Source organism: Botrytis deweyae (assembly GCF_014898535.1).
Source record: "Botrytis deweyae strain B1 chromosome Unknown BDEW_006, whole genome shotgun sequence".
NCBI classification, from domain to species: Eukaryota; Fungi; Ascomycota; class Leotiomycetes; order Helotiales; family Sclerotiniaceae; genus Botrytis; species Botrytis deweyae.
Window position 1 is genome coordinate 984,460 of NW_024066213.1, and position 26,872 is coordinate 1,011,331.

General features: G+C 44.2%; 9 protein-coding genes across 9 annotated transcripts; 5 read left to right on the forward strand and 4 right to left on the reverse strand.

Moving 5' to 3' along the window:
* Positions 1 to 2,022: 2,022 nt before the first annotated feature.
* On the forward strand, positions 2,023 to 3,333 carry EAE98_003505 (uncharacterized protein; the record flags this gene model as incomplete). Its single annotated transcript, XM_038951125.1, has 1 exon — positions 2,023 to 3,333. The coding sequence occupies one exon, from the start codon at positions 2,023 to 2,025 to the stop codon at positions 3,331 to 3,333; it is 1,311 nt and encodes a 436-aa protein (XP_038812589.1).
* Positions 3,334 to 3,764: 431 nt separating this feature from the next.
* On the reverse strand, positions 3,765 to 5,507 carry EAE98_003506 (uncharacterized protein; the record flags this gene model as incomplete). Its single annotated transcript, XM_038951126.1, has 3 exons — positions 3,765 to 4,449; positions 4,898 to 5,100; positions 5,155 to 5,507. 3 exons carry the CDS (start codon positions 5,505 to 5,507, stop codon positions 3,965 to 3,967), a joined length of 1,041 nt encoding a protein of 346 aa, XP_038812590.1. The 3' UTR covers positions 3,765 to 3,964.
* A 1,197-nt stretch (positions 5,508 to 6,704) lies between these two features.
* Positions 6,705 to 12,189, forward strand: EAE98_003507 (uncharacterized protein; the record flags this gene model as incomplete). The annotated part of the gene is made up of 2 exons (XM_038951127.1): positions 6,705 to 12,127; positions 12,183 to 12,189. The coding sequence occupies 2 exons, from the start codon at positions 6,705 to 6,707 to the stop codon at positions 12,187 to 12,189; spliced, it is 5,430 nt and encodes a 1,809-aa protein (XP_038812591.1).
* A 294-nt stretch (positions 12,190 to 12,483) lies between these two features.
* Positions 12,484 to 13,335, reverse strand: EAE98_003508 (uncharacterized protein; the record flags this gene model as incomplete). Its single annotated transcript, XM_038951128.1, has 1 exon — positions 12,484 to 13,335. One exon carries the CDS (start codon positions 13,333 to 13,335, stop codon positions 12,484 to 12,486), a length of 852 nt encoding a protein of 283 aa, XP_038812592.1.
* Positions 13,336 to 13,606: 271 nt separating this feature from the next.
* Positions 13,607 to 16,533, forward strand: EAE98_003509 (uncharacterized protein). Its single transcript, XM_038951129.1, has 3 exons — positions 13,607 to 14,098; positions 14,243 to 14,997; positions 15,049 to 16,533. Exons 1-3 carry the CDS (start codon positions 13,908 to 13,910, stop codon positions 15,930 to 15,932), a joined length of 1,830 nt encoding a protein of 609 aa, XP_038812593.1. The 5' UTR covers positions 13,607 to 13,907; the 3' UTR covers positions 15,933 to 16,533.
* Positions 16,534 to 18,304: 1,771 nt separating this feature from the next.
* Positions 18,305 to 19,382, forward strand: EAE98_003510 (uncharacterized protein; the record flags this gene model as incomplete). Its single annotated transcript, XM_038951130.1, has 2 exons — positions 18,305 to 18,893; positions 19,057 to 19,382. The coding sequence occupies 2 exons, from the start codon at positions 18,305 to 18,307 to the stop codon at positions 19,317 to 19,319; spliced, it is 852 nt and encodes a 283-aa protein (XP_038812594.1). The 3' UTR covers positions 19,320 to 19,382.
* On the reverse strand, positions 19,383 to 20,982 carry EAE98_003511 (uncharacterized protein). Its single transcript, XM_038951131.1, has 2 exons — positions 20,692 to 20,982; positions 19,383 to 20,634 (listed from the first exon to the last, which is right to left on the reverse strand). The coding sequence occupies exons 1-2, from the start codon at positions 20,704 to 20,706 to the stop codon at positions 19,555 to 19,557; spliced, it is 1,095 nt and encodes a 364-aa protein (XP_038812595.1). The 5' UTR covers positions 20,707 to 20,982; the 3' UTR covers positions 19,383 to 19,554.
* Positions 20,983 to 21,394: 412 nt separating this feature from the next.
* EAE98_003512 (uncharacterized protein) lies at positions 21,395 to 23,187 on the forward strand (the record flags this gene model as incomplete). Its single annotated transcript, XM_038951132.1, has 4 exons — positions 21,395 to 21,512; positions 21,578 to 22,131; positions 22,190 to 22,424; positions 22,502 to 23,187. 4 exons carry the CDS (start codon positions 21,395 to 21,397, stop codon positions 23,185 to 23,187), a joined length of 1,593 nt encoding a protein of 530 aa, XP_038812596.1.
* Positions 23,188 to 23,640: 453 nt separating this feature from the next.
* EAE98_003513 (uncharacterized protein) lies at positions 23,641 to 26,490 on the reverse strand (the record flags this gene model as incomplete). The annotated part of the gene is made up of 4 exons (XM_038951133.1): positions 23,641 to 23,999; positions 24,069 to 24,712; positions 24,771 to 26,035; positions 26,089 to 26,490. The coding sequence occupies 4 exons, from the start codon at positions 26,488 to 26,490 to the stop codon at positions 23,641 to 23,643; spliced, it is 2,670 nt and encodes an 889-aa protein (XP_038812597.1).
* Positions 26,491 to 26,872: the final 382 nt, after the last annotated feature.

Here is a 26,872-nt window from a genome sequence, read left to right on the forward strand (position 1 = left end):
AATTTGTGGATGGATAGATGGATAGATGGATAGATGGATAGATGGATAGATGGATAGATGGATAGATGGATAGATGGATAGATGGATAGATGGATAGATGGATAGATGGATAGATGGATAGATGGATAAATGGATAGATGGATAGATGGATAGATGGATAGATGGATAAATGGATAGATGGATAGATGGATAGATGGATGGATGGATGGATGGATGGATGGTTATACTACTTTCCGCTAGGAAGATTGAGAATAGGTGGATGGGGAAAGGGAGTATGCAAAAGGAGTTTATAATGACACTTTTTATACTTCCTACCTACCTACATATCTGCCTACCTACCTACCTACCTACCTACCTTTACATCTTACTCCAAATCGTGTATCAAAGGGTATATAGATATAGATGTATAGACACGCAACGAAACCTTGTTTTGGAAGCTTGGAAAGGATGGTTTTCAGTTTGAGCCTTGAGGATCTGGTTTGGTTATTATAGGTGGGAGTAGGATGATGGGTTATTGGTTGTATGGTTGTGTGGCTCTTTGGTTTGGGATATGGGATATGGGGTGCTTGTTTATGTTGTTTTCTTTTGATTCGTAGGGGAAGAGAAGAAAAGAGAAGAGAGTGGGAGAAAATAGAGATATATATAACAGATCTTGAGGATTTCTTGAGTTTTGAGCGATGGCTGGGAATTGAAATGGAGAGTTTACTTCAGTTTATTTCATTTCATATTTATCTTTATCTTGAGTTTATTGATCTGGATGAATTGGTATTCTAGAAGAGTCTCGTTGAGATATCACTAGGTAGTTGGCTAGGTAATCTCTTTCACTGGTGTTGTAAAGATTATCTAGTATCTAGAAAGGAGAGCGAGAAAATTTGAGCTTGGAGTCAGCGCTAGATGCATTCGGCTTGTTATTGCAGGAACTCTTCTGCGTGGAAGAATATAAAGAAATGTGTATCAAAAGGGAGTTTGTCTTTCTCTGTTCAAAATTTGCACTCAATTTGCGTGGAGAAGCTGGTTGTATTTCGGAGGGTTGTTCAAACAGGAATAATACATCTACCTAGTAGTATCTCCCAAAATAAATCGAAGTTTCTAGTATAGCAAAATGTATACTTGCAGCTTCAATGGGTTTGACAGTCGTTCTTTCCTTATTTGCACTTTTCGGTGCGAAGAAGATGATGTAAGAATAGAACCTCGAAACTTGGTGATGCAGATATAGAGCCTTGACTACTTCTCCCCTCTCTTTTCCTTTCATTTCACTGATAGGCAATATGTATATACGGTACCAAAATTCTCAATTCTAGTTAGGTGATACAACTCTACATCATCTTCTCTCACACTTTGGCCTTTGGCATTGAATTCGCGCTTGTCTACTCTCTCACACCCACCTACTCACTCACTCTCACTTGGAAAATGCTCAGCAGTAACGTCCAGCCAATAGTAACTCACTCGTCATCCATTCAAGCTCGCTTCACTTGAGATCCTTCAGCCTTTGGAGTCGAACTATGTTCTTCACTTAGGTAAATCGAACTCCTTAAGCATTCTCTTAATCCTTCTGAGATATGTACGGGAGCTCTCTTGGCTAAATCAGACGATAGTACCTAGCATGTGATTGTTGCTCTGTGTGAGTATGATACTTTTTACTTCATACTTTCCTATTGAATATTTATCCTCTCTTTATCTATAACCTCATCTTGTTCAGTCTAAGTGTCAGCTGATCATCTTAGATATCAAGGCATGATCCATATAACCACAACCAACTACCATCGAGAATTCACTTTCACCTTTTCACTTTAGATTAGAAAAAGCTCAATTTCGGAATCTGTAACTGTACCGGCCAATATTTAAACCGCTCTAGGTATTTAAATCTCAACCTTCTACCTCGTGTTATAAAATTCTTAACCCATCAACTGCACAACCATCCTCAATACGAAATCCGCACCAAAAACCTTTTATACTTTATCCCCTGAGAAAGAACCAATCAGCACCACATACATCTCATCACATTATATCAAATCTACAGAAATGTCCGCTGTTAAAAACGAAAGCGCATCTCCTTCTCGTTCAAATTCCATTCCACCATACATATCTGACTCGGAACCCGAATCGGTTTCACTTTCTCCGCCACGAGATGATGGAAGTAGTCATGATGAGCGCGAGTTTATGAGTGGATATACTCGTTCTTCGTATCGAGATGGACGTGGATATAGAGGTTCTTCTGGCCATAGTCGGGTTGAACGACCGGGTGGAGATGATGATGAGAATGAGAATGAAGGCGAGGATGAGGATGACGAAGGTCTGAATGGATATGGGGATGGGTATGGTGGAAGAGAGGATGATGGAGAAGATGATGACGAGGAGAGAGATGACAACGAGGAGGACGAAAACGAGAACGAAGATTCCGACCAAGAAATTAAAAACGAGGATTCATCAGAACCAGAACTCGAACTCTCAATCGAGATTGACGACATGCAAATGAACGTTCCCCATACCCAACAAATCCTACTTTCAGACATGGAAGGTTCAGAACACGAACTCGAATCCGACAGAAACTCTACCGCATCTGAAGATTGGCGCAACATGAACTTTACCCAAGAAGATGAAATTGCTACTCTCACTCTTCCTACCAAAGAAGAAATTGCGGCTACCGTTGAAGAGGAACTTCAAAAGCAAATATATAAATCTGTTCAGGAGGAGAAAATCCGTCAAGATATGGCTGCTGCCAATAATAGACCTGCTCCTGATCCCAGTCCCACCATTCGAATTTTAGCCATCGGAACAGATATGTGCGAGGAATTTATGGAAAGCATATGTCCGGATGTGAAATTAATTGGAATAGGAAGATTGGATGGATGGATGTTTTGTGTTGATGAGAAGGTTGAGGGAGTATGCTGTTATCGAAATATCGTACCGGATTCGGACTTGATGAATGAGGAAGAAGAAGCAGAGTATAATACTGTTGATAAAGTCGTCTATGGATTGATATGGGAAATTCATGAAAGTACACTTTATACACTTCTTGAGATGAATAAGAAGGGATGCGAACCTCAATTTGGAATGGCGCGAGTGGATGTTGTTAAATTGGAATGCGAAAGTTTCGGACGCGCGTTTGGGATGGGGTGGGGATTGAAGAGGGGATTGAAGGAGGTAGGGGTGGAGAAGGATGTGGTGATTTTTACGGGAACACCTGGGGGCATGGGATTGGGCGAGGGATATAATGAGGGGGTTAATAGGGGAATTATAGAGGGGTGTATGAGAGGGATTCCGGATGAGTGGGTGGAGAGTGATGTGAGGATTTGGGTGCAGTATCCTTATGTTCCAGTACCGATGAAGTAGGGGGTGAGGTATAAAAAGTTTGTTGCGAGGAAATTTGAAGGGAGCGAGAAGAAGTTTTAGAAAGACACATGAGGAAACTTCCTCTGGAGTGGGGTCTAGAAAAGTTAGGTATGCTTCGTACAATAATTTCGCAAGCTGGTTTGAGGATAATCTCAGGTATATGCCATGCCATTTTATGATTGGAGAAATGGAAGAAGTGTAGACTTAGGCTTTGAGGTTTATGACGAACATACTACTTCTGCCCGTTTCTGAGTAGATATGGGAGGAGCATCTTCTTTGATAAGAATATTGAATGGCAGGGGTTGAATTTAGATTGTGTCTACACAGGCTAAAAATGATTGATAATTAATCACTTATACTTGTACAACCATTCTCTTGAATGTTGGGGAAAGCAAATGTGACTTCACTACCTAGTATATAGCGATGTGCGAAACGAAGTGGTACAAAACTTGACAAAGAGAGAGGTGCTAGTACAACTGGTTTAAATTTCAACGAAAAAGATAGACGGATAGTTAAAAGAGTCAATCTACCTAGGAGGTATCTCTATCTGTCAAATCCCACGGTATCACCTAACAATCCCCCTCGTTCACTCTCCTCGCTACTCCCCCTTGTTCCTACCCATCCACAAAACTTAAATCTTCGCCTGACTACCCGTAGCCTCTCGCATCTTCGCAGCCAGCGTCTCATTCACAAATTTCACCGTATCACCCAGCATCTCCGTACTAAACGCATGACCGACCCCCGGATAGACTCTATCATCCAGGAACAAATCTCCCTCTTTCCACCACCCTGTGTGCGGATCGGAGGCCTTCTTGAGAAAGTGGAGAAAGGGGGCGGAACAGTGATAGGGGACTAATTTGTCGTCGGCGCCCGAGCAGACCAGGATGCGTTTGTGGCTGAGTTTTTGCGTGAGCGTGGGTGTGTAGAGGGATGGGGCTGAAGGGGAGCTGGAGGGGATGGGCGTGCTTCCGAAGAGGATGGATGCGGGGTCCCATTTTTGGAGACTGCGTATCAGAGCCGGGGGGAAGTCTTTGCTTCCCTGGAAGGAGATGCCGGGGGGAGAGGTGGATGTGTAGGTGGGGCGTTTGGAGAGACGCGCTCGGTCGGTCATTATTCCTGAGGTGGGTGTTAGTAGGGGTTGAGTGGCAGGTTGGTTTGTTTGTTGTGTGAAAAGTATGTGTAGAGGATTGTCTTATGTAGAAGCGAATCTGCTTTTTCCTTCTTCGCTTGACTCCATTATCGATAGTGTTTACTGCTTGCTGAGGGGGGTTTGGTGATATTGTGGGTTTATTGGGTAACTATTCCCACATTGATCTTGAGATTTCAACCATGCATTGACGTTGGGAGGATAATTCTTGATCTTTTTGGATGAGTTTGGAAAAATTTCTTCCCAAATGCATAGCTCACTTGAGGATCTCCTCTTTTTCGTACCAAAAATGGAAACAGCTTATCTTCAGATACTCTGGTAAATCAAGTCTATGATAAAGTGTAGCGTGAAGACGCACATGTTCATGCGACATGTCATAAGTCATTTGGGTTCTAATATTTATGAAAGCAGACTTACGCAGGTAATCAGGGCATCCAATAATCACAACACCAGCCGTGACTCTTGGATCAGCAAACAAAACTTGCCATGCTGAATGACCTCCGAGAGAGATACCCAAGACCAGATGTTGGTCGATGGAAGGGGAATCTCTGGTGTTGAAGATGTAGGAAGGTAGATGATCTATCAGGAGACTTGTATCCATTGCCGTTCCATGAAATATACTACGCTGCATGAGCCATTTTCAATCCATCCACGAATACTACAAGGTGTCGAACCTGAACATGTCTTGAGCATGAGTCTCGTTACCGTCTCTCCACGATTCATTTGCTAAAGCATTGACTTCTCTGCTCCCGTGATTTCTTTGATCAAACGCAGCCGCGATCAAACCAACCGTTCGATTGGAACCTGATTGTTGATTCCACTCCTGGATACAAGTCGAAGCTACATTTTCCATGATTTTCTTGGTTTGGAGTCGTGGGTGGAGAAGCCAGAGACAGGATATGGATGTACATGATGGGGATATTTCCTCGAGCCCATAAATGGTTGTTAGGATGCCAGCGATGTGAAAGGTTTTTTCCGATATGGATATAGCTGGAGGAGCATTTTCAAGGGGGTTAGGGGTAGCCATGATGTTTGAAGCGAATCCTGATGTATACTCGAGGACTAGGTAGGTGTAGGTAGGTATGTATTGAAAGCTAGATGGGGAAGCGAACACTCGTTTGAACAAAGCTAACCTTATGTATTACATTACGCTCGGATGAGAAGATTGTCAAGGTTAATAAGGTGTGTAGGTAGGATAAAAGAAAGAGTGGGGTTTGTGAATGCAATGCAAGATCTTTTTAATCTTTCAGATCTTCACTCCACTTACTCATGGCAAGGGAAGGGGTCTATCTGGTTGGATTAGTCAATGTAATAAGTGGTGTATAGATGTTTCCTTCGTCTCCCTGTGTCTTCCCCAGATATGTTTCTATTAGGTAGGTAGGTAGGTAGTTGAGGATGGGAATGATGATTAAATGAGGAGATTTTGTAGAGAAATACATACATGTATACATATATATACATATATCTATTACCTGTGTATATATACTATGTGCTATCACCCAATACCAATCCCAGGTGTATCTTTTTCTAGAAGACGAAGAAGGCGCGGCAAATGTCAAATGGCAAATGGCAAATGGCAAATGGTAAAACGATTTAAAGGGGATCTACGGTGTACGGTGACCCCTAGTCAAACGTCATTTCCTATGTATCTAACAGTAATCCCTGGGAGATTGGCTCCCTATTTTCTGTGAAATACCACCCTGGAATGAAATTCTAATAATACAAAATCCCTGATCGACCTTTAATTATTCTTCGAGTATCTACCTACCTACCTACCTACCTACCTTTGGTAAGATACACGAGATACACACTTCGTACTCGAGTAGGTTCATGAGAAACATTTTCAATTGTCAAATCTCTTGCTCACTCTCTCACTCGATATAGCTCCCTATTACTCTGTTCATTACCTACCTATCTACTCGAGTATCTAGGTTGCTAATTGAGCTTTCGAACAATTCAATCAATTGGAAACTGGAAACGATCAACAGACCCATACCTTGGTTCCCCCTCAAAATCAACCAAACTCGAACACCCTTGGAACTTTCAACATTGTCTTCAGGGAATTCGATTCGAAGAAACTCTACTACTTACAACATAATTGCTCACAATGAACTTTGCGATATACATCTAATAGCACGATACTGTCCTCACCGGACCTCAGCTTGTAGGAAATCGAGATTACTTCCAGAAAGAATCCCCCTACCACCAGAACCTAGAGTTTACAATGGCACAAAGTACAACTGGCTCAATTTCACCATCGACACGAACTCCACGCTCACAATCGCCTATAAATACTCATGGAAATGGAGCTCCAACTGTACGACCATCGGGTCTACGGACTGTGAGTTCTGAGAAGCCTGGAAATTCACTCAATCTGGCTATACCTACACCGACCTCAAATGCAGCAAGCAATATCTCGGAAGAGGCAGTCGATTACATGAATTTTGGCGTTCCACATCATACTCCCATAGCTTCTACGTCAGATGCTATCTCTCCTGGAACATCTGCCAATAATGCGGGCGCCAGCTTTTCCCCAGTACCTCCCCCATCCTCATTCCCTCATGAGAGCCATTCCGCAACCAATGGTATATCAACTCCACCCGGCAGACGTAGCGTATCATTCGCTAGAGATATGACGACTGTTGAACCTCCAAATTCCGCACGACAAGATTCATGGGGTGTAGAAGACAATGACACGCCTGCGAAGGATAGGAGGGGTGCATCTATAATGTCGAAATTGAAGGCGTTAGCTACCCCAAGTGGGATGCAAGGGCATGGCAGAAGTCAAAGCACACCTACGAATTATTTTGATGAAGGACTTGGAACCACACCCATTGCTACGAATATCCCACAAACATTACACGAGGAAAGTAGTGATGCAGATGCGGAAGAAACTGCAGATGAGGGTACATCCAATCAGCCAGCGCGCATAAGAAAGAAACGCCGAACGAGAAGACCACAGGAAGAAGACAGTGCGCCCAATACACCCAGGTTTCGTGCTGGACCATCGGATTCCCCAGGTGGAAGTCGGTCATTTTTCTTGGGTAGGCGGGCAACCGATGGGTCTTTGGAACAAAGGGGCCATCTGTCTGAAGGCGAAGGGCGTGATCGTTTCAACGGGAAAAGTGCATGGCGACGAGGAAGTTCATGGATGCCAGGTCGAGGTTCAATTCCTGATACTTCGCCACAAGCCCAGGATTTTGCAAATGTTGATGGTGCAAGATCAAAGAGACCAAGTCAATTCAGAAGAGTGACAGGACTTGGGGGACAAAGCGAGGGTGAAGCGCAAACACCTAGAAGACCGGGGTATTTTGGCGCAGAAAGAGCTAGTACTTTTGGCACTCAGAAATGGCGGATGATAAAGCATAGCATGAAATTCTTTGCTGGCAAGGCCAAGAAGGAAGACAAGGTTGACTATCTTAAATCTACTGAACTCATGGCGGAATTACGGGCTGGCGCCCCTGCAGTACTTATGTTTGCTAGTATGATGCAACGCGATGAGCATGGAAATAAGAGAATCCCAGTCCTTCTTGAGCAACTGAAAATTGAGATCACGGACAGCAAACCCACCGACGAGGACGCAGATGATTCGGAGAGGCATCTAGTTTTCCGAATCGAGCTTGAATACGGAAGTGGTCCAAATCGAATGAAGTGGATAATTAATCGTTCCCTCAAGGACTTCGCTAATCTACATTTACGATATAAGCTTCAAGGAAATAGTGATAAGTACCTGGGGAACGAAGCTCACGCGCGACCAAAACAACCAAGATTTCCAAAATCCGCATTTCCATACTTCAGAGGCGTTCGAGGGCTAGGAGAGAGTGATGAAGATGAGGCCGATAATGTTCGTGCGGAGGAAACAGCCGGCGAGGCGACTCATGGCGATATAACCCACGGCGAGGCCACGCAAAGCGAGGCAGAACCAAAACGTAAGATCAAGAGGCGTCCATCCATGAGTGCTGCACGAAAAAGTACTCGTGCCATCTTGGATGCTAGCGGCAATGCAGTCAGTGCTGAAAAGCAGAAGAGGATATTCAATGAGCGTCAGCGAAGAAGATTGGAACAATATCTTCAAGAAATGATTCGATGGCTCATCTTCAGAGCGGATAGTAATCGCTTGTGCAGATTTCTGGAATTATCTTCGATGGGAGTACGTTTGGCTGCTGAAGGTAGTTATCATGGGAAGGAAGGTTATCTTGCTATTCAGTCCGCAAAAGGGCTAGATGTCAGGAGAATACTTACGCCTAATAACTTTTTCGACCGTCATTCTCCAAAGTGGTTTTTGGTTAGACACAGTTATCTTGTGTGTGTTGAGTCGCCAGAAAACATGCACATCTATGATGTGTATTTGGTGGATGGAAAGTTTGAAATACAGAAGAAGAGGAGGAAGATATCTGAAATGGGCAAAGGAAAAGCGAAAGTGAAAGAGGAAGTTTCACAAGCGGGTAGATCTGCTAAGCACCCTCAACATCACACTCTCAAACTTCAGAATTCCGAGCGCAAGATCAAGTTACTGGCCAAGAATGAACGTCAACTCAGACAATTCGAGGAGTCGTTAAATTTCATGGCCGCTAACACACCATGGGCGAAGGAACATAGATTCGGTAGTTTCGCTCCAGTGAGAACTGGAGTTACTGCGCAATGGCTTGTAGATGGTCGTGACTACATGTGGAATGTTTCTCGAGCAATCAATGAAGCAAAGGATGTGATTTATATTCACGATTGGTGGCTCAGTCCTCAACTTTACATGCGAAGACCTGCTGCCATCAGTCAGAAATGGAGACTTGATCGTTTGCTACAAAGGAAAGCTAGGGAGGGAGTTAAGGTTTTCATCATTGTTTACAGAAACGTCGAGGCTGCTATTCCTATTGATTCTGAATTCACAAAGTTCTCTATGTTGGATTTGCACCCAAATATTTTTGTACAACGATCGCCCAATCAGTTCAAGAAGAATCAATTCTTCTTTGCGCATCACGAAAAAATTTGTATTGTCGATCACATAGTTGCCTTTGTTGGAGGTATCGATCTTTGTTTTGGTCGTTGGGATACTCCTCAGCATACTGTGGTGGATGATAAACCTACCGGTTTTGAGCATTCCGATTCGCCTAAAGATGCTGATCACTGCCAGCTCTGGCCGGGAAAAGATTATTCCAATCCACGTGTTCAAGATTTCTACAAACTCAATGAACCTTATGCAGAAATGTATGATCGTTCTAAGACTCCTCGGATGCCTTGGCACGATGTTGCTATGCAAGTCGCCGGTCAACCTGCTAGAGATTTGACCAGACACTTTGTGCAAAGATGGAACTACGTACTTAGAGGCCGTACACCTACAAGACCAACACCCTTCCTTCTTCCGCCTCCTGATTACAACCAGGCCGAATTGGAAGATCTTGGTCTCACTGGAACTTGTGAAGTTCAGATCTTACGTTCAGCCTGTGATTGGTCCCTAGGTCTTACGGATACCGAGCATAGTATTATGACTGCTTATTGCAAGATGATTGAAGAATCGGATCATTTCGTCTACATGGAGAATCAATTCTTTATCACAAGTTGTGAGACGATGAATGTAAAGATTGTCAACAAGATCGGTGATGCAATTGTAGAGCGTGCTATACGCGCTTATCGAAACAATGAGAGTTGGAAATGTATGATTCTCATACCACTTATGCCTGGATTCCAGAATACGGTGGATGAACCCGAAGGAACAAGTGTGCGCTTGATCATGCAATGTCAATTCCGAAGTATTTGTCGTGGAGACGGGTCTATATTCGGACGGTTAAAGAGTCAGGGTATTGATCCCGAGGAATTTGTACAATTCTATAGTCTGAGAACATGGGGTCGAATCGGTCCAAAGAAGATGGTCGTTACAGAGCAATTGTACATTCATGCCAAGGTCATCATTGTGGATGATAGAATTGCCTTGATTGGTTCTGCTAATATCAATGAGAGATCTATGTTGGGAAATAGAGACTCGGAAACTGCAGCCGTTGTTCGAGATACTGATATGATATGGTCGACAATGGACGGTAAACCATATCTTGTTGGAAAATTTGCTCATGAATTACGCATGCGTCTTATGCGAGAACATTTGGGATTAGATGTGGATGAGATTATGGAAGATGAAAAGACTCATGAATTAGACCGCGAAGAAGAAGAATTCAAAGCACAGATGGATGGAATATATGACGACGAGGAAGAGGAAGGTAGTGACGGTAGCCCATCGCCGGCCAAGGGGGTTTCTAATGAATTCTCTACTCGTGTTGCTTTGAATGAGAATATACGCAGCTTCAATCACGATGTTGATTGGGAACAAGAAGGCAATCCCAACATACAACCCGAAAAGTTCAAGCCATTGACCACGGATAAAAGAGTTACAAATAACGCGGCTCATGCCGCAGATGTGGACGGTGATGGAACGGATAAATTGAAATCTCTATCACAAATAGGACAAACGAGGGGTAGAGATTCTGTTCTAGTAGAAGGCGGTCGCGAAGTGCTAGTCACTGATGTAGCCCCAGAAGGCAAGGGTACTTTGAATCAACCTAAGAGACCTCATGCGCGATCTGTGCCACCTCCAAGAAAGAACAGCTCGGATAGTGGAGAAGGCTACAATGGATTGCCGCCTCCTCCTCAATTGGTAAGGAGAACAACAGAGCAGCTTGGTCTTTCGCAACTTTCTCAATTACCGGCATTGCCAGTTATGGATGATACCGATATTGGTGGCCCACCTATAACCATAGATGCCTCCGGAAATACCGTACCCAAACCTTTCAATCCCTTGACGGCTGACATCAAGATGGCGCAAGTACACAAGGACTGTATGCGTGATCCATTGAACTATGCTTTCGCGGAAGAAATTTGGCAACAAATCGCCGAAAACAATACTAAGATTTATCGCAGAGTCTTCAGGTGTAATCCAGATAGTGAAGTGACGAATTGGCATGAGTATAGAGAATTCGTTGCTTATGCAGAAAGATTTGTACAAGCACAAGGAGGTGGAAAGACTAATGAGCGAGAGGGACAAGATGCGACCAGTCGACATGGACCTCCAGGTTCAAGCTCAGTCGGAAATCCTCTTTCTGAAAAGCTAAAACCGAATAGTCAAGGCGGTACTCATCCTCTTGGAACAGTATCTGAATGGGTTGCCACCGCTAATGCAGAACGTGATGCTCGAGCAGCCATTAATACATCTGATGAGAGTCGTTTGGGTCAATATGACGGTGCTGATGAGAAAATTGCTGCTCGTAATGAAGTAGTATCTCCTATTGGACCAACTGGCAACGAAGCATTCCCTGCTCTCGACGCTACTGCTCTGGGTGTGCCTCCTAATAATGGGACAACTTCTCAAGCTAGTACCCGCAAGACTACCTTCTCTACGACACCAACACCCAATGGTGATAGAAGAGAGAATAGCAGTTCTATGAATCAAACTGGATCAGTTAGGAAGAGACGTCGTGGTACTACGAGAGGTAGCCGTAAGGGATTCTCAGGAAGCGATGACCTACTTTCTAGTGAGGATGTTGAGGATCTATTGGCGATGATTCAAGGCCATCTTGTCGTATTTCCTTACGATTGGCTTATCAAGGAAGAACTTAACTCTAACTGGCTTTACCAAGTCGACCAAGTTGCTCCTCTACAAATTTAGTAAGTTGATATATCTTCTTGGATTACAGTCGGCATTCGCTAACCCGTGAAATAGTAACTAGTATTTAATGGCAACGCTAGATAGCGCCTTGTATATTTCATTTCATTTGTGTACAGCTTATAATATAACAAAGAGGAGCATTCTCATGGGACGGCGTTTCCATACAGATTTCTAGCATAGGAAGAAAGCAATGGAGATTGGAGTTCATTTTATTTCAGTGGTCTATCTTGTCGAAAAAGTTTGTATGGTACTACACTTAGATTAATCGTATAAATAAATCTCTCTATCAAATATAAACCCTGTCACTCTGTATAACAGTGTGTACCCAATAGTTGTACATTTATTGAACATCGCATCATACCCTCTCGCTAACCCAAATTGCCCCTCTACACCCCGCTCTGATAACGCCAGTCAACAGTTCGTGAGGCACAGCTTTCTTCGCATCATGTTCAACGGCATGGTCTAAATGTTCTAATTCCTCATCTCGAATCCTCCTAATAGTCTCCAACAATTCCGTCAATTCCTCTCCCAATTCCTCACCTTTCGCCTCCATCTGTGCCTTCATCTCCAATAAAACCTGCACTTGCTCATTATAATGCGTCCCAATCTCTGTCTCCACAGCCTCTGTACATGCCATCGCTGCTTCTCGTCCCATAAGTCCGGTTCCCCATCCTAAAGCTGATGCAGCTAGTGACCAGACGGGTGTTAATGCGGTTGGACGTATGCGATGTTTAGCGAGTAGATGATTGAAGGTGGCAAAGTGTCCAGCTTCTTGATCATACATGTGCGCCATGAGGGGACGCAGATGAGGGTGTGCATTTGTGATTGGAGGGGTTTGCGCGGTGTAGATCAGGGTTGCGGCGAGCTCGCCGGCTTGGTTGACGCGTAGGGCGCTGGTGAGGAATTCTTTTTGGGATTGGGTCAAGGGCTTATTTGAGGGGGAGGCATCGAGAAGGGCCTCTGCGCCGGATCGAGGAGCGGGGTGAGATGGGTTCGTAGTGTGGTGTTCATGCGCATTTTGAGCATTGGGTGAGGAGATGCTGGCAGAAGCGGTTGAAGAGGAGGACGGAGGGGTTGTGGAGAGCTTGCGAATACTGCGGGATGATCTGGGGAAATTGATGAAACTTGGTGCTAGGAAATCGTAGAGAGGTGATTGAGTTGCGAAAAGTAATCGAGCAGAACGATTGGAAAGTCTATAAGTATTCATTTTGGTGGTTGGGATTTGTATAAGTCGTCTATCAGTCTAATACAGTAATGGAAATGATAAAATATATAAAATGACCTCAGAAATATTTCCATCCCTCATTTCCATGACGCCTAGAACGCCGGAGCTTCGGTGATTCACTAGTGCGATGATATGCCTTATCATCACGTTATCGTAATGATGACTAAACAATTCGCGCTAGACACACGCTAATGTCCTACCAAGGAGAGCCGGCTGAATTGTTCTACTGTAATGTTCTCATGTTCTCAAGTTCTCAAAAGATATAACTTCATCAATTCACTCTATTTCAAACATACGCTTCAGTTATTCAAACATATTTCGGAAGAAACTATAGATTTTCTCTTTCTATCAGTCTCTCGCATACATCTACTACTTAAAATTCAACAACTAATAACCTTTTACTTCACGACATTTGGATAAACTATAAATTACGCACTTTCGGTCGTAGCTCATTACAACCACCCTTTTACTCCTACGACATACTATCTCTGGGTCTTTGATCTACAATCGCAATCTCGACATATACCGAAACTTGCTATATTTGAGATTTCACAATGGCGGATATTGATGATGAACTTCTCGCTCTCGCTGGAGATGATTCTTCGGGAGATGAGCAGGTCGCTTCAAATGACGGAAGGCATAGTTCTTCATCACCCGATCGCAATGGAAATATAAAGAGTTCAGCAAAGAAGGGAGGAAAGAAGGGAGGTAGACGAAATGATGATTCTGAAGAAGAAGGTGAAGCGTAAGTGTTCTTTTACCGTGGCTTTCTATCTGATGATATTATATTCCATCCTGTCGCAAATTCGCAAAAATTGATATCGCGAGATGTTCTTACAGCAGTCATATACAGCCATTATGGATATCATACTAATATGATTGACTACAGTTCTTCTGGTGACGAATCCGTTCGCTCAGAACGATCAGCCCCAATGGATGAATCTGATTCCGATTCTGATGGCCCAGGTTTCCGCGATGATGCTGATCGTTATCCTCTCGAAGGTCGATTCATGAACGCTTCTGATAAAGCAACTATCATGTCTATGCCTGAAATCGAACGTGAACAGGTCTTGGCTGATCGTGCACAAGAAATTGAGAGGGATCGACAAAACAGAGTACTTCGTCAACTTTTGAATGGTCGTGATGCCGCGGACAAGAAGGCAGAGAAAAAGCGCAAGGCGGGTACTGCAGATTTGGACGACAATCAGCGCAAGACATCTCGCCAACGTACTAAACTGGGTGGTGGAAAAGTTGGAGAAGCTAGTACTGGAATCGACAGTCTGAAGCGCGCAAGAGCCGAGAAGAATGATCGCCAACGTCGTCGTGAAGAAGACAAGGAGCGCCGTGGAGGTGATAGTCGCAGAGATAATCGCGATGATTATTCAGACGATGGATCTGATGAAGATAGTGAGGTTGAGTGGACAGTATCAAAATCGAAGAAGAGATCTGCATCTCCAGATTACCGTGATGCAGAGCCGGCAGTTTTATACGATCTTGAACGAGTTCGAGTTGGTAGAAGTAGATTTGCCATGGTCTGCTTCTATCCTGGCTTCGATGATGCTATCACTGGGTGCTTTGTTCGGGTGAATATTGGTGTTGATAAGGAGACAAATCAGAATCTTTACCGCATGGGTCTCGTCAAAGGTTAATGCATTGGAATTATTCTTGGATTAACCCAAGCTAACTTGATTTTAGGCTTCAAAGAAGATAGACCATATGCTATGATGTCTGCTAATGGGAAGCAATTCTCAACAACACAATATGTCATCGCTGCACACGGCAAATCTGAAAGATCATGGCCATTCATTGCTTGTTCAGATTCTCGATTTACAGAGGCAGAATGGCAAAGATATAAGCAAAATTGTATCGCAGATGGCATACCTGTTCCAACAAAGCCAAAGTTGATGCAAAAGTGTGCAGAAATCAATGCTCTCGTTAACCGACCTTGGACTGAAGAGGAGTTGCAAACAAAGTTAAAGAAGTCGAGTGTTTTGACCGAAAAATGGAACACAGCAGAACGTGCGCGTCTTAACAACGCTATCAAGGAGCAGAAGAGCCTTGGAAATACAGAACTTGAAGAAAAATATCGCTCAGAACTTGAGGCACTTGAAAGTGCCAAATTAGCTTATGGCACTACACTTAAGCCCACGCCAAAGAAGAAGACCGTTCACTCCCAACAAGATCGACTTGCCGAACTCAACCGAACCAACCGTCGTAAGAATATTGAAGAAGTACGCCAAGCACAAATTAACGAACGTCGTGCAGCTCGACTAGCTGAAGCAGCAATTGCTCGTGGAGAAATTGTCGATGAAGATCACTCACGTCGTGTCAAGACTAGAGCTACTTTTAAACATGATCATACTGGTGGAAAAGACAGTGCGACAGCTACTCCAGTCAGTGGAACTTCGACCAACAATACTCCCAAATTGGCGGCTAAGAAGGATGCATTACCGGTACCAAATTTTAGTAGGCTGCAAACGACTTCGAAGGGAGGAGTTCCAGGGTTCAGGAGACCCCTTATGGATGATGATATTATTGCTAGTATTGATATTGGGATTAGTGATGATTTGGAGTTGTAGGGGAATCGTTGTTCAGTAAATGGGATGGAGCAGGGTGGGAGGTGATGAGCCATGCACAGGCACTCTTCATCAAAGAGTTGCTGCTAGTAGGAATATAATTGTATTTACATATTGGGGAAAGATCAGGATCTCGAAAGGGAAATATGTTATGGTATGAATGGGTGCAGGCGGGTTACTACGGAAGGGATATGCAGAGATTAAAAGCTTGAGGGTTATTATCTGTGGGATTTTCTTCAACAGCAAGCGTGGGCTGCCTCCTCGATTGGTTATTTTCGATTTTAACGGGATGCAGTTGATGATGAATGAATGTCGGTTGGAGGCGGGGAGAAGAACTTGAAGTAGAAGAGGTACAGCGGGTGGAGAAATGCACGGATTGATGGGAATTGGTAGCGAAAGTGAATGAAGGGGCATTCCGCTCGTCGGGAATAGCGACGATTAGACTAAGAATGATGAAGGGGACGAAAATTAGAAAACAACCGGAGATATACAACAGACTAGTGCTTCTAGATCTGATCAGCATAACGCGTAGGCCTAGCGAGTAGACGTAGCGAGTAGATGAATTCAAGGGGTAATGAAATGATAAATGCTTTTCTGAACTCAAGTAAACATGTAGATGTAGATGTGAGAATTATCAATTGATGTGCATGACAATAAACACGTTTCGGCGGGTTTACATGTTAACAAATATACTACTCCTGTATCTGGAATGAAACAAGAAATAAGAGTTAAAATGTTTAGAACTTCGAAAGTTCTATGCTTACTTAGAATTCCGGATCTCGCTCCTCCTTCCCTCCTCCTCCTTACCTCGCTTTCTGACCAACCAAAAATCATGATTACAAAGGAACAAGATAAAAGTTCACCGGGAGTTGAGGTTCACTGGTCTCATGTCATGTCAAGTGTGTTGTATTGCACCATGTCGAGTGTGGTGTCGTGTTGTGTGCAAATGAACATTACATATACATACCTTCCTAATCCGTCCCGGCGAGAAGGTTTCGAAGCTTGAGAATTTTGGGGGGCTTGGTGGTTGGGATAATGAATGAATGAATGATATTTAGGTAGAATGGTAAGGAAGGTTATGGAATATGTAAATGGAAGTTTATTGAGGTGTTGTTGGAGACTTGGAGCTTGTATTTTGTGTTGTTAGATGGGGTTGGGGAGGGGGATGAGTATTGAGTTTTGAGTTTTGAGTATTGAGGGAATAGATGTGAGAATTGGAAATTAGGAATTAGGAATTAGGAGTCGGGATAATGAAATGTATGGTGTGTAATATTCGTATGGTGTGTAATATTCGTACGATGTACGATGTAGGTACTCGGTGACTGACTCAACGGTAAGACTCTCAGACCGACAGATAGATAGACCATCGCACAGTTCGTTCGGTTAGCTACAGGTATTGGGTAGATATGTATGTATGTATGTAAATGTGTGAGCAAGTAAACATAACATGTAAGTAAACATGTACGAAGTACACACAACTCCGGAAGCCGAACCCGCCTCCCGAGCCGTTGCAATATAAGATTACATGATTGCAAACAGTGTGCAGATAGATGTCCACCTGCATGAATCAAACCTAGTATATCAATGAAACAGAGTTTAACTTTGATGGGCTTGATGAGAAGCGGGACTAGGCAGATGATCATGAGTGATATACTGTATATGGTGAAGGGGAGTGGTGAATGAATGAATGGATGAATGAATGAATGCTTCACCGATAGTTGGGGATGTGCACACACGGATACGCATATGAATGCTAGGATACATGGGGCTGGATATTTTTGGATTGCATCGGGTGTTCCTGCATGTGAGTGCGTGGGACGGCGTGGGACCCCGGTGAGTGGATAGGGTGCGTGTGTGGTGTGGTGGGTGTGGATGGGTATGAGATCATGCATATAATGCAGAATGCTGTGGTGGGTTATCGTATTTCCAGATAGACGGATGGATGGATGGATGGATGGAAAGGAACTTGGAAGGTTCGGTTAGGTGCGGAGGAGGTACGTAGATGGGATAGGTAGGTAGGTAGATGTTTGTTTTGGGGATGGGGTGAGATGGGATGGGATGGGGTTGTGGTTTTGATAGACAGACCGATAGACAGATTGGATGGGACTGGTTTTATATATTCTTATTCCTGCTCTTCTGTTTGCTTGTTTTGGATATATTTGTTTTTACTTTGCTCTACTTTGCCTTGCTTTGCTCCTACTCTATCTGCTTTATTCGTACAGTGCTAGTACGGAGTGGTAAATGTTATATGTGTTATATCTTCATCTACTACCTATCTGGTTATTGATCGATTATCACACTTCGCACTTCTTTTCATACATACTCTATCCCCAACATCCTCCCAACGCATTTTACAATCACCTACCTAATATACAATGGCCATCACACACCCTCATCCTACAAATATAGCAAATTCTCACTCACTCCCTTCTTCAAAACCCAACCACAATGATAAGACCAACAACCAAATCACGCTTCTCCCCGTCACGAAAGCCGATCTCCCGCGCATCGCCCTCCTCGAACATCTCGCCTTCGAAGAAGATGAATTCAGCGACTTGGCATTTGGGAGAGAGAGGGGAAGTTCCGAAGCCCTGAAGATGCGCGAGAGACAATTTGAGAAGTTTCTCGATAGAGCGGAGAGAGGGGGAGAGGAAGAGGGGGGATGGTATTGTAAGGCTGTTTTGGGACGGGAGAGTGCGGGGATGGAGGAGATTGTGGGGATTGCGGGGTGGAGTTTGGGGGGTGGGGAGGAGATGGGGAAAGGGAAGGAAGGGGGGAATGGAGAGAAGAAGGGTGATGTGGATTCCTCGAATGGATTGGAAGAGGAGGAGAAGATGAGGATCAAGACGAAAGAGGAGCTGGAGGAGATCTGGGGGAAGGGGAGTAATGTTCAATTGTGTGAGGATGTTTTTGTGAGGGGAGATGAGTATATGTTAAGGGCTTGTGGGGGAGAAAAGTGGTTGAGTATGTTTTGATCTTTTCTTTCTTCGTTTATATCCTCTTATTTCATTTCTACTTTCTCATCATCTCCTTAGCTCACTAAACCCTCAACTTCTCTTTCCTCCCTTTCCCCCCTTTTCCTTCTCCTTCAACCCTCACCCCTAAAATCTACTAAACTCTCCCCTAGAACTCAACATCCTCGTCGTCCACCCCTCTCACCAACGCCGTGGAATCGGTACGCTCCTCCTCGAACAAGGACTCAAACTCGCGGATGAGAAATCCCTCCAAGTAGTACTGGGTGCTAGTCCCTGGGGCATTGGTCTCTATCGCAAATATGGGTTTGTGGATGTGCATTGTATGGATATCCAGTTGGATAGGTATGAAGGGGGTAAGGGAATGGGAAGCACGAGACATGTTATTATGAGACGGCCACCGAGAGGCGAGAAATAGAGAATTGAGGGGAATGGGGGTCGGGGGCTTTTTGATCGTAGATTTAATAGATTTGGGGTTTGGGTTCTTTTGTTTTGTTGCTAGATTTCTGCTATTTTATATGCGACTATTTGGATAGCTAGGCGAGACGTCTCCAAATAGTAGGCGAATAATTAATACAATGACATTTATGTTTGATTATACACTTTCTTCGGCCAGGAAATCATGTCATGTCATCTCATATCGTATCACCTCATCATCCAAACACCTTCCACTCCACCCCAACACCCCATTTGACCCCATCGACCACAATCTCCCAAACCGGGCTCTTAATACCCACTATCCTCCCAACATCCACATCCATTCCCCTCTGCAAACCCATCCCCGTTCCCTCACCAGCCAACATAACCCTAACTTCCCCCAAACTATACACAACCTCCTCTCCATCCACATCTCGCACCTGTCTACCTCTTACTAAACACATTCCCCTTCCATCCCTCCTTACCTCTTCAATCTTTATCCTCGTCACCCATTCTCCATTTCTCTCTTTCCCTTTCTGTACACTGCCAATCCCAGAATCAATATTAATCAACCAATCCCTTACTTCCGCCGCCAACCCCCCAGCTAAATATTGTCTCCCTTTTCGATGCGGAGAAAACTGTTCAGGCAAAGGATCTCCACTTCCCTGCGACTCCGCAGGATCAGGCGGACGAAACCGAGGCGGTTTGAGAAAAGTTGTCGGGGCAATGCATTGAGGTGTAGATGGTACAGGAGTTGAGAGAAGAAACTTAGGTTTGCCGCCTGTGGATGAGAATTGAGTAGGTCGATGAGAAATCGGCGAAGAAATTACAGGTAGAGAAGAAGATAATAAATCTTCATTTTCTTCCAGGGTGATATCTGGGGAAACAGAAATTCGTCGCCGTTTGGATGATCGGGGGTTTATTTCATAGTCTTTTGTGTCTTCGTTTTCGTCTGCATCTTCGTCTTCGGTAGAGTACCCAATATTGGTATCAAAATCATCGTTTGTATCTATAGAATCGTGAAGAGAAAGATGCGCGGGGTAATCATCTGAAGGGTCATCGATATTCTCTTTTGCTTTTGTACTTTGTCGAGCGGGGGTTAAGTATCGTCCCGCGGGTGTGGATGATGGTATTTTTGTATTTTGCGTAGCATTGGGTTTTGGAGTGGAGGAAAATGTAAAACGAGGAGTGGTATTGAATTGTTGCGTGTTTGATGGGCGGGGAGTTGATTCTTGTGCGAGTTGCGATCGTGGAGGTGGATGGGGAGCTGAAGGGCCGGATTGTCTTTTGATCACAAATCGATGGGGGGATGGTGTCTGCTCAGTATGTTAGGGTTATGTGTCCAAGTATGAGGATATATTAATCGAACATACAACTGGGGGAGGCATCTTTCTTCTTCTTCATGCATACATTGTACCTATGTATCCTTCTTCGTGGCTGGCTTCAAAGGCGGTGGAGATGTGACGTTGACAAGGCAGAATGTATCTGCATCAAGCTGGAGATCAACTTATTGTTCGAATGGGATTGATGAATTCCCCATGGATGATGTGTGTCAATCATTTGATATCTTCTCCCATTTCAACAACCATCCATATGTCGATTGATGAATCCCATACTACTTCCAATCGTATACTTCGTACACACTCATCATTTTGAAGATGGAAGTGTTTGATTATAAAATAAATAAATTGTTCTCACGATCGATAACCTACTTAACCTACCTACCTAGGTAGTATACGATACAAATGCGGAACATTTCCCGCCGCAAAATATTGATGTCATCATACATACATCATTGCAACCCGTGATTCTAGCCCAGAGAGGTAGGTAGCTATTGAATTGAAGCTTAAGGAAATCTTTTCCCTCTGTTTTTTTGTCTTTTCGTTTTCGTTTTCTTTCTTCATGGAGAGGTAGAATTACTATCTCCATTCTCTCAATCTCTCAATCTCTCATTCAATCTTCTCGTTTCAAGAAGCTAGATTCAAAGTGCTTCTTGCGCTGTCTATCTTCTCTCAGTCTTGAGATCTCAATTATCTATACATTGCCGTCTACCTCATCTCACTCACAATCTTCAAAATGCCGAATCCTCCTTCAAAACTAGGAGGTAGTTCTTCCATCTTTCCCCTCCTAAGCAAGAAACATGAGATCGTCATGTTTTCTAGTACAGCAATTGCTCTCTATGGTTATGATCAAGGTATGTATCATTCCTCCTGAAGTGCAACTTAGGCCCCTCTCGCCATCATATCTAACACAAATCAGGAATGATGTCCCTGATAAACACCAACAGCAGCTATCTAAAAACCATGCAAATTGGCGAAGAATCTCCTGTAGTAGGTATAATCGTCTCAGTTTATTACCTAGGATGTGCAATTGGAGCTGTTCTCGCCTCCTGGCTCGCCGATAAAGAAGGAAGAAAACCATCTATATTTGCTTGTTTGGCAACAACATCGTTTGGGAACTTACTCATGTTTATTTCCGGCTTTTCATTGCATGGATCTTCACCTTGGAAAGGTGCATCATTGGGATGTATGATCGCTGGGAGAGTTATTATGGGATTAGGGGTCGGAGGGATAGATTCGACAATTCCGGTTTATAGTAGTGAACTTTCATCGGATGGAGCGAGAGGTAGAGCATTAGCTCAAGAATTCCAGATGAATATCTTTGGTTTGTTGATGGCGTATTCGATCAACTTGGGAGTTACTATCGGTTTGGGGAAAGATAGTCAATGGGCTTGGAGAACTCCGATTATTGTTATGCAGATTTTCCCAATTCTGTTGATGTCGTTCATTTCTCAACTCCCGGAAACTCCAAGGGTATGTTGAGAATCTCTTGAACTCTAAACATCTCACAGAAAATGCTAATTGTTTATAGTGGTTCATGAGTGTAAACCGAGAAGATGATGCTAAGAAAGCTCTTGAGAAAGTTTACGGCAAAGAAGCAGCCAAGTCGAAATTCGAAACTCTCAAAGAATCTACTGCTCAAGAGGATGGTTCGAAAGTACAATATAAAGATATGTTTACTCCAGGACATGCCCAGTTTCATCCAACCATGATAACGATAATGGGTCAAATAAATCAAGCTCTCACTGGCTACGGCGCCGTGTCCGGTAAGCATTCTCCATACCCAATTCTGTCACAAAGCTCAAATTCCTCCTCATTACGCACCTATTAACTCAAACTCTAGTCTACGGCCCTCAAATCTTTGCTCTCCTCGGTTTTACCACCCGCAAATCCGAATATCTCACCCTCGGGAACTACATATTCTATTTCCTCATGATGACACTTGCCTGGCTCTCCATCGACGTCTATGGTCGTCGCACTCTCATGATTTACGGCAGCATCGGCCTCTCCCTCTCTTTCCTCCTACTAACTCTCTTCGGAGCTCTCGCCACCTTCCCAAGTATCCCCTTCCTCGTGCCCGAAATCCTCGGCTCCGGAACTCTCTTCGCCGCAACAGCCATCTTCGGAATCGGCTGGCTCGCAACCGTCTGGTTGATCCCGACCGAAATCTATCCTTCCTCAGCTCGTGCCCAGGGATCCGCCATCTCGGTTATTGTCTGGGGACTGGCGAATTTTGCGGTAACATTGTTGACGCCGATTGGATTTAATAATTTGAAATATTGGCTGTTTCTAGTGTTTGCCGGAACGAATATGTTTGCCGGGTGGTGGACGTGGAGGTATTCGTTGGAGAGTGGAGGGAGGAGTTTCGAGGAGAATATGGAGTTTTTTGAGTGTGCGGAGAGGGACGAGAGTTGGGTTGTGGGGAAGGTGGATGGAGGGAAGTTTAGGAGAATGCCGGGGGTTGAGAAGGGGAAGGGGAAGGGGAGTGAGGAGGGAGGGGAGAGGGAACCTTTATTGAGAAGAGAGTAGGTAGGTGGGAATTAGATGTATGTAGATTGACATTGAGATGTAGATGTAGAAGTAGATAGTGATATTGTGTAGAATGGTATATTAAAATTTCGACACTTGCGAATTTACCACACGGGACAAATTACAAAGAAACATATAAATTATATAAGTAATGAAATTGATTAAAGAATGTAAAGTTAAACATCTTTTCCTAGGTAGCCTATCTAAATCCACCTTCCTATATCTCCATCTAGCAGTGATAATATTCTATATTAATCCAAACACCTCGTTCCACTATTCCCGTATATAAAAGCTTCAAAGTATAAAGCAACGCCATTCCCATATTAACCTAGACATATATATATACCGATGATCCATCCAACCAGATATTTCCTCCTCTCTAAATACATTCCTCTCGCCACCCCCACATTAATCAGACCATCCATTTCCCCAACACCCATTCCCATCCCCCACTCACCACGTAAACATCATCAACGCGGGATTCAACGCAATGGGCATCAGAAAATGACTCACGACCACTGTGCAAAGGGGGAAAATGGCGACAAACGTATCGATTCGCCAATTCCAGGGCACGACGAGCGCGCACACAATCATGCCGGCGGACATGAGAATGCAGAAGAGGAAGGTGTATTTGAAGCGCTTGAGCAGACGCGGGATTTCTTCAAAGAAGGTGACGTTTTCGACTTCTTTGGCCGTGGCGCCCCAGGTCATGTCGATTTCGAAGAAATGGCAGAGCAGGGATTGGGAGACGTGCATGGAGAGGCCGCCGAGGAAGACGGTCATGAGGAGGAGCCATTTGAGGTTTTCGAAGACTATGGTGGGAGGGGAGGTTAGTGGGTTGTTTGAGGGGGGAGCAAGGAGGGGAGAGGGAGAAAACTTACAAGAAGAGAAGAATCCTCGTTCGTTCAATCGGTATCGGAGAACGGCCAGCGAAACATTACCCAAGAGGGAAAAGACAATGATGAGCGAGAAGTACACCTGGAAGGAATCGAGATAGTATTTATCGTACATGCCCACATACCAACCCATGATGAAATAATTTGCGAGGGTCAGGATCCACGAGGCGCCAATAGCGTAGTAGGTACCAATGTAAGCCATCATCGTAATCTTCGATGTAAATCTCATATTGGATCTCAAAAATTCTCTGAACAATTTCGTGAACGGACCACGCGTGATCCAGAAGCGGAGAGGATTGAAGAGAAGTTCATTGCATCCATAAGCGTATTTTTCCCAACGGGCAAGCTCGTCGTACACGGTGAGGGAGACACCTTCTTTGAAGCCATCGCCGGTATAGGCGGCATAGCGGATAATGTATTCGTTAACTTGGAGACGGAGCGACATGTCGAAATCTTCTGAGACGTGAGATTCGGACCAGAATTTCTCGTAGCCGTCTTCGTCGTGGTAGGAGACTTGTTGAACGGCGGACCATCTGAGCATGGCGTTGTGGCCGACGAAGGGAGATACGTCACCCATGGCGACGGCAAAACGAATAGCGGTGTAAACGAGGTTGGTGAAGAAGGTAATACTAGTTGAAGATTATTAGTTTTTTTTGAGTGAGTAAGATAGAGACAACGATGACATACCCATTTTCGAAGAAACTATCAGTGACTTGCATAACACCAGAGTTGAATTGCAAGATACCGACTTCAGGAGATTGTTCCATCTCACTCGCCGCATCCAAGAGACAATCGGCGGGAACACGAGTATCGGAATCAATGAGCAAGATATAATCACCCACACGAATATTACCACCAGCCCACGCACGACCTTCCTCCTCTTCTAGAACACGAGCCAAGCATTGATCATAAGCAACGTATTCCTCAGCCTGAGACCAACCCTCATGACGCGCAATGGTGAGAAGTCTCTCTTCAACCTTGTTGGAAACCATAAGAGCGTAGTTCATGTTGGAAGCCTTCTTGAATTTACCACGACGAAGGAAAGCCTTTTCTCCATTTTCAGGGTTGGGCTTGTGGCCAGGACGCGCGACCCATCCAATAGTATGTTCATCATAAAAGTCACGACGAGCTTGAGCTTCGTCTTCGGGAAGCAATTGCATACCATCATCATTGATGAAGATATTGGCAGTGCCACCTTGAAGTTCATAGGTAGAGATAGCAGCCTTGAGAGAGATGATCGTAGGTTGAATAACACCAACGAGACCTTCCTTGTAGACAGGCATTTGAATAGTGACGTGAGGAAGCTCTCGATTATTTCGGTTGAGACGTCGAGGAGCTTTGCCGGAGTAGAATTTCGAGTTACTGTTCAAGTTGTTGATTGGTCCAAAACACTGGGTCAGATTGACGATAATCACTTGCATGAAGAAAAGGGAAACGAAAATTTGACAAGGAACGACGGCGAGTAAAGCCAATCGAGTGTAACTTCCATCAACAGCGACTTCAAGACCAAGCTTTCTCCAACCGAGACCGAGAGCGGTGACTAGGAGACACAAAGTCGCACCGACCATGAGAGGATTGAGTAGTAGTGTTGGTCTTTTTTCTTGCGCTCCATAACCATCTTCGACATCAGATCCGCTTCCCAACTCAGCGGTGGAAACATTTGCTCCACCCTTCTTCTCGTCAGTTTCTTCGTCATCATCGGCCCAGATCATCTCCAGCAAAGATCTTTCAATGTACTCTGCTCTCTGCAATAAGTGTTTTGGGTCATCATCCCAGACAATGAGAATTTGTTGGTCTTGGATAAAAGCACCGAAGTGATGCTTTTGGCATCGAGGTAAATACTCGACAGTAGGAAGAACTTGAAGACGGAGACCATCCGAAAGAGGGACATAATCAGCATGTTGACGGGCGAGGAAGATTTTGATCACGCGAGTATTGACAGTCATGGCAGCCTAAATATCGAGTTAGCAAATGCTGTTGAAGAAAAGAAACACCGTTCACTTACTCTAACATTCATGGCTACAATGTAGTCAAAGATACCTGATGGTTCCGACCTTAAAGAGGGCGGACAGCATGTGAAATCACCCTTTGCCTTCTTCAAGATAACACCCTCTCCCGGAGCACCAACGGCCCATAGTTTTTCCATTTGTTGTTGATGTAACCAGCTGACAACTACATCAGATCTGACAGTCAAAACACTCTCCCTAGGGCCATTCCTGAAATCACCTTCCGGATAAAGAGAGGATGGCCTCGAACGATCGGCAAATGATCCTGCCATTGGTGAACCTAGAGGAGGGGTTGTATGCATTTCCAACTGCATTGGTGCGGATGTTCCAGTCTTCTTTGCTTTCTTCGCATCTTGCTCGGCCTTCTTCCCAGGGGCGAGATACCCCTTGAGGGCGTTCATCTTGGACGATAAAGAGTAAAATTCAGTCGAATGTGAGAATGATGTAAGTATGATTTAGGATTAATAATAAGTTAATAATTAATAAAGTTGAAGAATATGTGCAACGAGTGTTGGAATTAAGAAAGATTGGAACAGTCAGCCAAAAGAAAGATAGCTTTATTGTAGGTGAATAACAAAAGTTCAAGATGAAAGTATTACTGACGATCGGGGTGAAGGGCAATATGTACTAAGGAGATGCTGTGAAGAAAAAGCTATATTCATTAGCGTCACTGAGCACTGCGAAAACTTCACTAGTGAAGCTAACAATAGATAGGCACTGGACAAATGACATCCATTCATGGCACCTCCATTGGTTCGGAACAAAGAGGAGCTGAGAAAAGTC